The sequence below is a fragment of the Haplochromis burtoni genome, unplaced genomic scaffold (assembly GCF_018398535.1).
Source record: "Haplochromis burtoni strain Fernald_Lab_line unplaced genomic scaffold, NCSU_Asbu1 Contig_170, whole genome shotgun sequence".
In the NCBI taxonomy this organism is placed as follows: Eukaryota; Metazoa; Chordata; class Actinopteri; order Cichliformes; family Cichlidae; genus Haplochromis; species Haplochromis burtoni.
Genome location: NW_024582531.1, coordinates 286,612 through 301,985, shown reverse-complemented (window position 1 = coordinate 301,985; position 15,374 = coordinate 286,612). Strand labels below are relative to the sequence as shown.

The 15,374-nt window shown below is 43.7% G+C and overlaps 1 protein-coding gene across 1 annotated transcript; it reads right to left on the bottom strand.

The window, feature by feature from the left end:
* Positions 1-7,160: 7,160 nt before the first annotated feature.
* Positions 7,161-13,807, bottom strand: cdc42ep3 (CDC42 effector protein (Rho GTPase binding) 3). Its single transcript, XM_005933609.3, has 2 exons — positions 13,183-13,807; positions 7,161-9,120 (listed from the first exon to the last, which is right to left on the bottom strand). The coding sequence occupies exon 2, from the start codon at positions 8,894-8,896 to the stop codon at positions 7,823-7,825; it is 1,074 nt and encodes a 357-aa protein (XP_005933671.1). The 5' UTR covers positions 8,897-9,120; positions 13,183-13,807; the 3' UTR covers positions 7,161-7,822.
* Between the last annotated feature and the right edge of the window lie 1,567 nt (positions 13,808-15,374).

Genomic DNA, 15,374 nt, shown 5'->3' with positions numbered 1-15,374 from the left:
TCATTTAATGTTGATCCTGATGCTAACTGGGACTCTGCCAAAGACATTTTTAACACTGACTGGGGTTATGAGGACAACCAGTGCTCAGATGATTGACAATCCCATGAAACAAGGCTGAAGTATAAGCTGTTATATTGCTTTGCTCCCCATGGAGTCAAATAGAAACGAGATGGATTTCACAGACACGGCGCAGTGTGTTTCAGGTAGAAGCACAATGCAGCTCTTGAGAGCAGGACAGAGGTCACAACACCATGAGAATGTGATCAGCACTCATTCATAATTCTTCTTTTTTTTTTTTAATCCCTCCCTGCGTGTTGTTCCATTTACTGGCCCAGCAGTAATTCAACTGTGCAAAGACAAAGTGTAAAAGCTCCTGCAAACAAAGCATAAAACAAATGGCCACCAGCTGCTGTTTATTTTTAGGGCTGCAGGAAAGGAACTTGCATGGAAATTTTCTGCAGATGTGATCGCATGACTGGCTGGTGACAACTTATTAAAAAAAGAGACTCTGGGGGCACCGAGTGAGCCTTTGGGGGACAGAGGGATCAAGCTTGCACAGGGACAAGGAAAAACATAGAGGGATCTTACCTTAAAAGGCAGAATCCTGAAGGCTGTAGACCATACCGGGAGGAATGTTTCTATGACCTGAAACTTGGGGCTTGGTGATTTCATGCACTCTTCTTTCTATAACCGTAACTCTGTCTCACATTTTATTTTTGCTAGATAAACGTGATAAAATAAAACTAAACCACTGTCAGTTCCAAAAAGTAGATCAGCACTTTACTCATCCCTTATGTACAAGCAAGATTTTGGAAATTCAGATATTTTTAGAGACAATAAACAGCAAACTAACTTTATAAACCCAATGTAATTTTCTGACAATGTTTTAGATTTGCTTTTTTGTGAGCCGTGAGCTTTGCAGTGGTCTTCTGAGACTTAAAGGCATTAGGCTAATGCGTGCCAGGCAGGTCGTAACGACCATGAAACATCGCAGTCAGCACCCTGTTCAGTGTCAGCAAAGCTGAAGCAACCAGTCAAAATTTGAAAAGATAAAACTCTGTTCATTTTTTAGATTTAGATGATACATATTATTCTTAAATATGATGCTACAGTCAGCAGCCAGTTAGCTTGACTTAGCATAGATTCTAGGAATGAAAAGAAATTTTTAGCTCCAGATTTTAAAAATTCCCAATTAACATGCAGCTGTTAGGAAGATATTGTTACTGTTGATCTGGTCAGGAGCATGTAGCATCTCATTGACATAACTAGTTCACATTGGCAATTTGTTTGTGTTTTATGACATACAGTTGGGAATTTGTAGGTTGCCTTCCAGGTGAGGAGTTTTGGCCATGTCCGGAAGTAGATCCGCAGAAGAGGGAAGACATTATAAAAAGGTGGAAATTTTTATCCATTGGCTTCTGAAGCCCAGTAAGACCAAGATTTAGAGATTGGATTTAACTTTAATTAATTCAAGACTGAGAAAGTATACAGTCTTTTTGTGACCACAGCAAGGACCACTTGAAGCTAAATGCAGATTTACGTAATGCATTCTGCATTTCGGCTTATACTGCCTATGGGAAAGACCAGGACATCAGCTATTATCTTGAAGCCTGACAACATACGTAAGTATGCACTTACCTGTCTAAAAACGTTCTAAACAGGTCAAATTTGTCTACAAACTAAGATCATTAGTTCGGCACCACATTAGCAACGTATTCAATTGAGCACATGTTAGACTAACCTTTTGAAGTAGCTAACTAGTATTATGTAGGTCAGTTGATAGCAGTTAGCCAGTTTAAATACAGGAAAATTTAAAGCCTCCTTTTCTAGTTGGTAAACCTAAAACACGGTCTCATGCCGAAAATGTATTTGTAGATTAGTGGCAGTGTGATCAAAATTTAGCCAGCGTGCAGCCCCTCAAACTAACCATTTATAGGCATGATATTGCACACTTATTACCAAACTGTAAAGTGAATTGCTAACTTGTAAACACCTTCCAAACTATTCTTAGGAGTGCTATGTATTCCCCAGTAAACACCACTCCCAGGCCACGATTATCCTAGATGGTGACTTGGGGCAGTCGTCTTATTTGTCTGACAGATGTTGTTGACTTGCCATAGGAAAAGATGGTAAGTGATGTCATTGACATCTATAAGGGGAGATAACTCTAAGCCCATTCCCCTCCCACTACCTTCCATCTACATGACACTGAAGGACTTTTCAGAGGGCTGTTTGGATGATATGCATTAAAGAGCAAATATATAAATACCACCTATGTGTGAATATAGATCGCTGACCCAGAAAAACACACTTATGGGCCGTTGCTGCCCTGGGTTGAGGGACATGCCATAAAAAAAGAGAAAAAATAGAGGCACATGTGATCTTAGAAAGACTTGCTGTATTTGGTTTCGCTTCCTTGCAGCCTTAGAAGACAACGTGCATTGCTGTCTGGGCTCAGTTTCCTTCTCTGTCTCCCAAGACAGGAATAAATATGAATAAAAATGAATAACTCAGAGACTTTGTACTGTAGGGTTAGCACAGACTTTTTGTAGTAGAAGATATCTTTTATAAAGTAGAAGAAGACACTTTTGCAAAGTAGACGGGTGGCACGGTGGCTAGCACTGGTGCCTCACAGAAAGAAGGTCCTGACTTCAATTCCACCATCAGGCCAAGGTCTTTCTGTGCGGAGTTTGCATGTTATCTGTGTTTGTTTATAATTTCCCTTTAACCTATCCCCACTAACTGCATGTCTTTGGATTGTGGGAGGAAGCCAGAGTACTCAGAGAGTACAGTTGGAAACTCTGAATTGCCCATAGGTATGAATGCAGGAGTAAATGTAAGTGTGAATGGTTGTCTTTGTCTATGTGTTAGCTCTGCGACAGACTGCCGACCTGTCCAGGCTGTGCCCTGTCTCTTGCCTTAGGACAGCTGGGATAGGCCCCAGCCTGCCTGGCGACCCTGAAAAAGGATAAACAGATGGATGGATGGAGAAGATATCTTGGAGTATCCATACACTAATTAAGCAAAGACAAAGGATGGTGACCCTTGTAGATTAATGCTTGTTGTGTTGTGTCTAAAGAGAAAAAGAATACATTGCAGGGTTTAAAATTTGAGACACAAAGTCACCACTAAGTCTCAGTTTGCAAACAACCCCCCTCATATAGAGCTTTTAAAAATACTCATTCAAAGTATTCAGAAATTGAAGTTTGAAGATGGTGAAATTACCACTGTACCCTTATCAAGACTACACAAATAGAACACAACTAACACATTCATAGAGAGGCACGAGTAGGGAAGTGTCATTTGTGTGGAGCTTGTGTTACTTCTTTCAAAGTAAGAATTTAAATCAGGCCTTACCTTTTTCAGCACTAACTGTAAAAAGTCAATAAGATTACATTTCTATATATCTATATCTATATTGAAAGATGAAAACTCAGATTGAAGTTATTTGGACAGTTCTTGGTATGTTTTGGTCTCGGTCCTATTAAGACACCTGTGAAGGCTTCTACTGTAACTACACACTGAAGAAAAAAGATGCAGATGAATGAGTCGTACACTCCTGGCACCATAATCAAACCTGCCTGGGGTTTGTCAAAGAGGCATTCTGGTGCCTGTGAGGTGACACTGTTCTGTTTAACTGTCCTCCTCTTTCTGCCCTCCTTTCAGCTCGGCCCTCACGTGCTAAAGATACAAACTCAACTCTCTATGGTTACCGTCAGCCAAACAATAGTCAACAGTGCCGTGAACCTGAAGTATACGCTGCCTGCCAGACCAAACTGCATGTGAGCTCGCTCATATCTGCACTGCATCAACTCCTGCTCAAGCTCATTTTATTCAGCCGCAAGAATAAACTTTCTTTGCTCTCTCCTGTTGTCTTTTGGAAGGGCGCCGCGGCACTACGCTGCTAAATCAGCAGATCTACAGAACACTTGAGTCCAAGCGCTATGCTCAGCATCCCAAAGAAAATGTTCCCAAGAAACTTCTATAACCAAAGCCCCGATTATCATGGCAGTCAGCTTTGGAACGTGTACAGTGTGTATCAACATTGAATGATATCTCTGCAGCAAGCAAAAGAAATATTTAACAATAATATCTCTGTGAGAAGCTGTGCTCATAACTCAGATATTTTATCCTGCCCAGACTCTGGGCTGCATGAAAAGTGCTTTGTTTGAGTTTGGGCTCTGCTGTAGGACAGTTACAGCAGGTGAAGACATAAGAAGCTTTATCCTGATGCTTGCATCTCATATGTCCCCAGGGACCGTGAACAGGGAAACATCTTATTTAACTTTCCGCTCTCATCTGCCTGAACGCAGCTCAAGTCCGACTATGAGGGACACCTCTATGTTCAGAAGACAGTGCGTGCATTATACAGCTCTGTTATAGAGGTAGGGTGGAAAATTTTGCTTGGTCTTAGCTGTGCTTTCTTTGGCACTGGTGGCCTCTGGGCCAAAGCCTGTTCATCTAGGAAATGACAGCTTCACCTTAGCCCGGGAAACTAAGAAGTCGGATCCCCGGGATTGCTGTGGAGGAACGCAATGTAAGGCCAGGTGTTTGGAGGAAAAAAGCTTTGCTTGCTTTTTATATGACGATATTTGCCCCAGCAGACTCAGTCAAAGTATATTTCCTGAATATGCCCTGTTTTTCTTTCTTGTGTCGTGTACCGTTCTACTAGAGCACAGCATCAGAGTCAGTTTCTGTTCTTGTCGAGACACTAAGTGGTTGGGGAAATTACAAGGCAGCAGGTGGCTACACCCGTGCCCTCCCTATCTCGGCAAACATCGCTAATTTGCTCCTCCGTTCCCTGTAACGCTGTTTTGCCTGAACAAAAATGTTTGTATGGAGGTTTTACAAAATGAACATTGCTGTGAATCAAGCCCAAGAGAGAGTCTGACTAACTGAAACAAAAACACAAACAACATTAAGATATGCTAAGCAGTGGCTTGCTAGCGAAACAAGGGGAATATTGTACTACATCTGTGGGTGTCGCACAATGAGCTGCCTGATTGTGCTGCTGCGTAGCATCTGTGTGTTGTTATCACGGAATATCGGAGGCAGTTGGAGTTGAGGTTTCTTCAGGTCAACCTTCCACCTTGGCCTTGTGGTAATGAGAAACAGTCCACCAGGACTACTTCCACCTTCCCTCCCTGCTTTTTTCTCATCTGCCCTCAGGCCCCAGGAGACCTCTAAAGCCCAGAAACAAGACACAAGAGACTCCTGATCTAGTTGTATACTTGAAATGCAGTAACTATTATTCAGGCTCTGAAATGACATAAAATCAATCTCACACAAAGCCTGTCTAACTTTAAAGGCAGAGCCCCAGGTGGTGAGCTAAAGAAATGTTCATCTCGTGTAGGGTGCTGAACTCTCAGCAATAAACAGAGTGTAAAATATGTTGAGTATTTGTGTTGGATTCCATCAAATGCTGGTATTTCCTGGCATTTTTTTTATGAGAGAACTTTGGAATGTGCGTGGAAATATGTCTAATATGTTACACAACACACTGAAGGGCTGTGGTTACAAGCTGTTTTGTAAAAACAGCCTGCTTGAGGTCCACACCTGTCAAAATGAAGGCTGTCAGCAAGTTAGCGTTGGACCAGTGAAGACACGAGCATAGCAATTACCTTGACAGCTAAGGTTTTCATTACTCATCCTCAGAGGTTGTGCGCTCCAGCTAAGTATACGCAAATCCTCCAGCACTAGCGTTGGGATTTTCCAGTGGTTGGGATATCTGCCATGGCATGGGTTTTTCTTGCGTGGGGAAATGCTCATGTCTCCTACAACATCTGGTTTCGCAGCGGCTTCGGATGCCTCGGCTGAGCCGGTCGCGGTTGTTTGTGGACATTCTGAGGCCTTTGATGGATTCTGAACGGTTTGCCACATTGCCTCAGTAAATGACAGAAGCAGAATTGGAGCCAGATAATTATTTACATATGGAATTAGCGAGCTAACACAAACCAAATTGAGGTGGACTTGTTTTTCTCTAAAATATTATGGCACGGGGATATGTGGGTGTTGGGGGAAACCTGCCCCCCATAGGGTCTTGTTATGACCTGTTTGTCTACACTCAAGGACCTGTGCAGACAGCAAATTTAACTGTGGGGGCCAGTGCCGATGGGTAATTGCAAAGGACTGCATGGAGAGGTAATGACTGATGTCCTGTTCTTTCAGGCTGTTGCTTCAACACTGCTGGCTCAAGGTTTGCCTGAAGGTTGTAAGATTGTGTTTCACAGCCTTATATCTCTGTACACTCTGGCTGATAGACATTGCCCCCTCCCCCCCTTTTACTCGGAACAGCTGATTTATGTCTGGTCCTGGACACTTGTGCTCTTTGGCTGGAATGCAAAGAATTTCAAAGACCCCCCTCCTCTGCCTGTCCCATCCTCACGCAAACAAATGGAGCAGGCGCCTGCCTGGGCAGATGAAAGCCCACCAGTGCTCCCACAGCGGGGCAGGGAGGGAGAATGTAAGGAATGGAAGAGGCAAGAAGAGAGATCCATTCGGTTCAGTCAGTCTGCCTGTTTTTCTTGGATTTTCAGACTTGATTTATCAGTTGACCTTTATTTTAAGATAAAGAAGACGTAAGAAGCTGTACTACAACAGATCTACCCACATTACAACAGTTCTGTTCTGTTATAATGTGTCACATACTCTAAGAACGTCTAATGATATTAGACTACTGGGGTCGGACAGGTCGCCAGCCTGTTGCAACCATCCATACTCACGTTCACGTCTATGACCAATTCTGAATCATCAGTTAACCTAAACCCATCCATGTCTTTGGGTTGTGGAAGTGCATACTCCAAAAATAAAAGGCCTGGATTTGAACTTAGGACCTCTTTGCTGTGAGGCAGCCCTGCCTGTCTTTAATTTACCCAGTAACTTCAATTTACAGTAAGGCATTACTCAATGGGGATAAACTACCTTGTAATAAAATAAAACTATATATTTATAGAAGGCCCCAGTAAATGTATGCTCCTCTGAGCTCAGTGTTTTGTGTCATAATTATAAAGGCTCAAATAATTTTGCCTAATGATACTGAATCTAATTGCACTGCATGTGGTTTCTAATTAGTCCATATTTAATTGTTGTTTGTTTTATGGGCATAGCTGTCTTTGCTCATTATGTCATGAGAAATATATTATTTTTCTAGAATAGTTTTGGTTTTTGATACAAAGGTTTTGTCAGTACATCATGAAATGTACCTTATCTAATCATCTTGGGACTCTACTCTTATTCCTGCTGCTGCACACATTCCCTGTAAGAAAAGATAGCCAGATTACGGGGAAAATGAATTTATTTGTGTTAAAGATTTAAAAACACAAATATGCATAGTGTTTGGTTGTTTGAAATGTGGCAAATGAGTTATGTGACAAACGAAACCGTGCTTTGTTTAACAAACTTGAAGTCACAAAATGCAGTATGTTCTTAGAGAGTGTGAGAATCGAGAGTGAGTGTAAAAAAAGGACCTAAAAGCTGTCATATTTTCAACATAAGAGCGTCAGTCTATCATGTAGCGTTGTTACAGTCATTTAAAATCAAAGACAGAATGGCTGTTTTAGCTGTAACTCAAAAAGCACATGCATCTTAAGCATGCTAATGGCATGGCAAACAAAACAAAGAAGAAGACTCAACACTCCATAGAAGCTAGAATTTAAGAATGCTTAAATGTTTTGACAATAAAAACATAAGCAGCTTTGTCTATTGTAGCTGGTTTTCATCTCAATGATATATCCAGACACCATTTTGATTGCTTTATGAGTCTTTCTCTCCTCGTGGCTATATTTTAATAATTCCCATTCTCCTCTTGGGGACTCAGTGCAGCTCAAGGCCTGCTCTTTGCTGCGGGTTTATCCATTATGTTGAGCACATCGTCCAGGATGGATGGGCCCAGATCGAGTTCGAGGGAGAGGAATGACCCTGTGATCTGGGCTAGGGAATCCTGTGATGTGCTCTTCTCTTTGGTAAACTCAAACTCGAAATCACAAATGCGGCCATCTTCCACCCCACTGTCCCTGTCCACCCACTCTCCATTGTACTTGGAAAGCTCCTGCTTAAAACCAATTGTAATGTCATCGTTAAAGTGTCCGTAACTGTTGCAGTTACCGTTGCCGATGAGACTCCCGCTCCCATCGTAGCTCTTGCCCTGGAAGTCTCCTTTCCCGCTCAAGCTGTCAAAGCTGCTTGTGTTGCTGTTCAAGCTTCCATTAGCTTTACAGATGCTGTTGCTGTGACCATTGATATAATAGGATGATGGATTGTCAAATCTGCTTTCACTCTTGTTTATTTTGTTAGCTTTGGCAACCTCCTTAGAAGGGGACTTATCTGTGTTCTCAAGCAGATCCAAGAGCACGTCAGGCTTTGACTGGAAATCTGTGGAGGGTGATGAGGGCTCATTGTTGAAGATGTTCATGGAGCGCAACAGAGCATCCATCTGCAAGATCTCCACATCTTCAGCTGTGTCAGGTTTCGTGGAAGGTGCCGGTCCCATGATGTCCTCCAATGGCCCTGGTTGCATGGAGAACACGGCAGAAGAGATCACTGGAAGGGTGAGGGCCTGGCAGCCACCGATAGCTGGGAGGGAGATTGCGTTTTTGAGTACTGGTGAGGGAGTCTCGACGAAGGAAGCATCGCCTGTGCTGTTCGCTCGCAGAAACTCACTCTGGACGCTGTATTGTGGGTGGACGTCTCTTTTTCCCGGTAGGAGCTCATACTGTCCCTGGAGGAAGGACATGTCTCCGAAGGCATCTCTTTCCCCGCCCTTGCCAATGTGGATGGTGTGGCGAAAATCCCCGAGAGGTGGACTGATCATATCAGGTGACAAAATATCTCTCAGGCGACATTTTTTTCCCTTCTTATTATTGGTGGGTTTAAGATATATAGGTGCTTTCGCTGGCATGGCTGTCTCTAAAGAGGAAATCTCAGATATGCAGGTTAGAACAGTTGGAAGTCCTCTATAAGTTCTTGATGTTGCAGTTCCCCCAGGGGAGAAGCTCAAGTTACATTCTCAGTTGCACGCCTCCACACAGGACTCCAAAAATGATCGCAGCATTGATCAGCAACTGGCTTTGCGAGCAGGGCTGGTGATGTTCAGCAATATAGAAAGGTCGAATGGGCGCTTTCCTGAAATCAGAGACAAAAGCAGAATGCGTCAGCATTTTTCGAAAACTTGACCTCAGCAATGAAAGGAAGTTGTTTGATGAGAACTGCAGCTGATACAAAACCTCTACTCAAGAAAAAGAAGTCAACACCGGTTCCAGAAATAAACTGTAATACCAAATACTACAAGAAAATAAGACCCTCATCCGCACTTTGCATCTAGCAAGCTAGCACAAAGAAGAGGAGGGCTGGGTCTCTAGGCTTTTTTACTCCTCTATTTGCATTTCCACACGTGAGCCAGCTTTGGCCTCCGCAGATCTGGACGTGCTAATGTGGAACAGCTGGACCGCAGATTGAGAGAGAAGAGGCAAAGGAAGGCTTTAGAAGGATAACAGTCTTTTTTTAGGAGCGAGCTACTGCTCAGACACGCACAGAGTGATGGGAGAAGGTGGAGACCCAGAAGAGGGAGTGGGGGGCGATGAAGGGGTTTAGGGGGGATTGTGTGAATGAGGGAGAGAGCGAGGGATTACACTGTAAGTGGATGTTAAGAAAGAAGATGGTGCACACTGTGAATTGATTTGGCTTTGATGAGGTTGGCTCTGATTAATAAGTGGGAGATAGCAGTTAGGTTGCAGCACATCAGACTGAGTAGAAACTATTAAAGAGATTTTGGATTGGTTACAAAGTGCCTGATTGCATGCCGCCGTTTCGAGAATATCACCACGTTGCCTATCGTGTAGTTTGGTGTAGGTAAAAAGAACATTTGAAATGACGCAGGAACCAAAGAGAAAGGGAAAGGAGTATAAAGGAAGGGTGCGTGGGTGATGAGGGGGGTGGGAGGGAGCACCAGTGAGAAGAGAGCTTGCCCATTTATAGACATATTTACTTATGAGAGGTCTGTCAGCAGTGACTGTCTGACAGAGAGCACCGCTGCACAAAAGTGCCTGGGCGGTCAAGTCCACCCCCACTAAAAAAAAGAGAAAGAGAAAAAAAGAAACGTCTCACTGACAAAACATCCACATTCCTGCTGCTACCGACGCATACAGACACCCTGCAACAGCCTTATCACAGCCACTTTAAGTAGGCTGTGATTATTCAGGAGGCAAATCAGCGTGCAGCCAGAGAAACAGACACTTGCTGTGAATTTGAATCCAAACCGCAGCCTGGAAATCACCCGTTTTGACCATGACTTCCTGTGTCTCCAACCTGTTTTGCTGAGCTGGTGCAGCATCAAAATCTTTCCACTACATCTTTAATAAAGTGTATTTGGAGTACAAGATTAAATCTTACTGTAGAAGCTGTGATTGGAAGACAAATATATCTATCATCATCCGCAAAATGCTGGTGAGCTATACATAGCTATGATATGTGTGAGTGTGTTAAATGGCAGCTCTGCTCTCTGAGGGTTCTTGTCTTATTTGAGTGCCGGTGTGAGAGTGAGTGTTTGCGCGAGGTGCCTGAGATAGCATTTTTGAATGCATGCCATGTGTGCGAAGAGCGTGTTTGTTTGCTAATAGTGAAGGGGGAGAAAGGGAAGGACAAGAGAGGAGGGAGTAGAGGATGTGCTGCAGTATTTAATGGGGGTGTCAGTGTAGGGGGAGCATGGCAAAATCCTGTACTTGTTTAGCTCAAGCATTTCTCATACTGTATCTTGTTTTCTTCCTTTTCTCTTTTTTCCAGTTTCTTTTAAAGCATCTCTCCTCTGTTCTTTCTGACCTTGACAGCTGATGCTCACTGCAGTGGGAAACTGGGCTCGGGTAGGAAGCGGAACAAATAGAACACCAAGCCAAAAGGCTTCCTGTGCACTCCAAGTGCACAGCACATCCACATGTGTTATACATTTTTTTTACTGCTCTTCCCAAGAGCAGGAGGTCACAGCTGCACTCCTGGATGAAAACCTTCCTCTCGTACATCCTTATTGATTATTGCACTGTTCTGATTAATTTATTCCAAATGCCTGGCTGTGCTATTCTCTGGACAGCCTGTGCATAGCATCAGATGATGATGTCGGCCTAAATCAATAGTATGGACAGAAACGGTCTAGCCACAGAGCGGATCAACACTTGCAACTCTCACAAGGAGACATATGCTTTACATTCTAGTCAAGGTCAACACTTGTGGCCTGTAAGAAGTCAGCTGGTACGGTGAAAGCCTGAAGGTCTGACCTTCACATCAGTCATCCTGCTGGTGGCTCAGTTGGCTTATATGGCAAATATGACTGGAATTTCAAAGGCCACCAGCAAAGTACGAGGAAAAAAATGTCCTCATGTTGGTCTTTCAAGTATTGGTTGCCTGTGCATGCCTACAGTGGAAACTCTATATGGACGTTAACTTAATGAGAAATTGACTAATTTACTATTGATTTGTGTGTATGTGGGGAATCACAGCAATGGTAGGCTGAGCTTGTGTTGGCCCAAGTGGTAATCAATCAATTGCAGCTCCTCAGGGTGTTCCAGGATGGACCCTCATGGGCTCCCAACCTAATGAATCCATTTGTGACTCTGCAGGCTGTTAATAGTTGAGCAGGTATATTCTAGTGTATCTCACAGCCAAGTCTAGATTTGCACCCTCATTTTGGAGCTACTCCAAAAACAGGCTGCAAGGCAAGCATGTGCTGAGAGGTCTGACAACCTTCTGGCGCCACTGCTGCAGAATGCCGACCAGAGCATTTGCACTGCCCAGGAAGTGAGGCTACGATGGCACCTTCCTTTCAGAATAGCTTGCCCCAGCAGCCGGTCATTCAGCTGCTGGATAAAACGACTGTGTCATTGGGTCAGCAACAGCTATCTGTCTGGGCATGAAGTGATCTGGAGCCACTCCAGCCTCTTTAAAAGTAGAGCTTTGCCTCATCAGTTCAAGCGCGGAGGCTTAGATACAAACAAGGGGGCAGCAGAAGGAGCGAGGTGATGAAAATGGGGTTGGCATCTGGTAATTAAACTAACGGCTCGTGATTTGTCTAGTTATTTCTGGACATCTAAAAGTCACGTGCAGTATAACTGGGCCAGTATATTTAGAGAGGCTGTGTAACTTTACTGTGGCCTATATAAATGCTACAGTTTGATGACACTTTAGGGTTCACCGGTGCTCTAAAAAAAGCGGGTGCAGCTGCTTAAAATATGACCGGTATATGACTTCACCTGTTTTTAAAATAGAAACTTGGCATCCCCAAAAATATCCCTCCAGTGATGGGATTACTGTGCTGGCATATCATCAGTGCTGCTTAAAAATAAATAGCATGCTATTAGCAGTTGTAGCTGGTCTCAGTTCCTCCCACTGTCTCTACAAAGCAACTTCATGAAAGTTTGAAGTCTCCACATACTCCTCTGACATCTAACCATGGCCTTGACTTCTATTACGCCTTTGAGTAGCAGAAAGACCCTCATTTTGGGGCTATTATAAAAAGCAAATGCACATACCACACAGGGTAATGGTAGCCTTACAAAATAGCCCGAACTCTTTGTTACATAAAAAAACACCAAAAAAAACACCCTCAATTATAGGCAAAGGCCTTACTTTCGAGGGGCCTGGTGGTGGTGCTGGGAGTCGGCTGAATAGCAGGGTGGAGTATTTGCTCTGCCCCTCTTTTTCACTCCCCTTGTGCCACCCGCAAGCATGGCCAACACTTGCTAGAGTTATCCTTGGCAGAGATGAGCAGGAAAAGTATGATACATGAAGAGAAAATAAACACATACTGGCAAAGAAGAGGTGTTTTTTTCCCTTCCTCTTCAATATAACCATAAAAACCTCCTCAAGAATCTGCGTCCCTAGACAGATGAGGGCTAAGCCAGCTCTGCGTTTCACAGGAACATGCCTTAAGCGTGTAGTCGGACTAAAAATGTCTCTCTTGGAAAGCGGCAAGGGTATCATGTTGCTCTGAACAGTTCAGCTCTTGTGTTACATGTATGCCAGACAAATGCTTAACTTACCATGCACGCTTTTACTGTTACCAAGCAATATTTCATTCTGCTACAATTACTCACTCAGACCCAAAAAAAACTCACTTACATCCCATTATTGTTCTCCAATTCAGATTACAGTACAGGAAGAGAGTGAGAAATGAAAGTTGAAGTTCCTTCTGTCACTCACCTCAGATGCTTTGTCGGGGGAGATCTGGAGTCTCCTTGATGTCGCTGCGATTCTCCTGAAAGCTGCAGCTCCTGGTTGATATGCGTGCTTGTATGTGTGTGTGTGAGAGAGCTCAGCGGCTGCTGTGCTGCTCCTGTGGCTTGTTGACACTGCCCTAACGTCTCTGCCTCGAGGCTGCACTTCTGTCGACTGGGACGTCTGCCGGACAGCTGTTTTGGAATTGCTCTCCGATTTCTCACTGAAACAAGTCAAGTCTCCTCCCCTGACTCCCACTGCTTCTTCCTCTCTCTCTCTCTCCTCTCGCTGTCTCTCTCCCTCTAGCAGCACCTGTGCATGTCTGTCCTCTCTCCTCCCCCGAGCTGGGATTTTTTAGGCTGCTCTGCGGTGTTTGAGGATCATCCTTGCTTCCTGTTTCTTGGTGGAGCTGCGGTGCTGAGCGAGCGCAAGCTCTGGTCTCGCAGTCCCAAAAAAATTAGCACTGCGTGGAGAAGAGCAAATTCCTTAGGGGATGTCTGGCTGTCTCCTTTCTAAATTAGTCCTCCGTGATATACGCTGGGAGTTTGCGTTCCCCTCACTGCTTTTCTGTCTCTCCATATCTGATAAGAACTCCTCTGTTAACATAGCCAGCAGACACGCTGGCTGTCTCCAGAGCCTCTCTAACCTTATCTGTCTATCACACGTGCACACCCATACTCTCCAATTTTTTCTCTCAAGCTGAAAGCCTGCACTCCAGTGCCTTTTTAAAAAAATTTTGTTTATGTTGTGCATAGACATTTTGAAAAAAAAAATTGCAGCAGGCTCAGGCAACACCGTGTGACTGAACTAATTACTGCAGAGTGCTGCAACACTGCAGCACGTGCAGGGGACATTTACAGTCAGACTTACAGGAAGCACAAGGACAGCTCTTTTTCCCTACAAAGGTTTTAAATGTGCATAGACAGAGACATGAGGCAGTGTATGATCATTTTCTAACATTATGCCCTAAAGTCAAGGTATTGTTGCCTGTGCTTCCATTTCTTTTAGGTTTTACTCATGTATGGGATGAAACCCCTATCACCTTGGTAACTGGCGCAGCTTAGAGGTGGAGAGGTGTGCATCTCTGCTTGTATTACAAAAGAAAAACGAGTGAAGGTAGAGGAGGGAAGGGGTGCTGACGGCTCAGACAGTGCTTGTGTGTGTCTGATGTTGTCTTCAAATCTCGTCATAGCACTTAAAAAACAATTCCAGTCTTGTCTGGAATATAAAGCAGCACATCCTTCTGCAAACAGTCCACTTGTGGTTCCTGGTTAATTTGACTTGGGTAGCTCATTACTCCTTAATCTGCTTTCTCCCTGCTGCTATATTATAAATGATTGATGGAGCATTTTAATAACTAGCCTTGTATACTTCTTTGCAAAGTCTCACACTGAACTAAATGCAGATGGGTTGCGTCTGCTTGCGACCAGCTCACGGTTTGAAAGACACCCTCTATTTAACTTACACAGGCGTTATTTAGCACCAGTTAAACCGCAGTTGTGAATGGAGCCCTGTTAGCGTCATGCTGTCATGTCGCCCCAGGGTGATGTCATCGCGGCATCCGTGTGGCCTGCACATGATCTGTAAGTAGAACACACAACCCTGTCTTTTCATTAAACCCTGCTGAAAAAGGAAACAGTAAGTAATTTCCCATAAAAGATAAGTTTCTTATTGGCAAAGAGATGGGAAATTCAGCCTCTGGCAAGACATCCTAAAGACTTTTTTTTTCAACAGCAGACATTAAAACTTCAACAAAGGCTTCGGTGTACTAAAATGCCTCTTCCTGCATGTCATGACAGTGGGACACAGGCAACCATGGTTAATACCAGGACCAATAAACCTAACCAGATAAATAAATGTAGCCAAATATATAGTTTTCATATATAGTCCACGGATACTGTAACAATTGGTCAAAGAGACTTGAAAAGACTGCACAACACAACGCTGTATTCTACCCCTTTACCTTTCTCAAATAGTCTTCTTCCAAACCAGTGGCAGCATCACAAGCACACAGTGTGCTCTACAGCGTGCTCTGTTGAGTATACAGCATTTGCCAGGAAGATGCATGTCATTTTATTTTTGCTTTTCCATCACAAGTTATGTTTTGGGTTACCCTGTGGGTGGAATTAGGCTTTTAAGAAATTCCAGTTCAAGACTAATTTTCCTCGGTCTGCTTT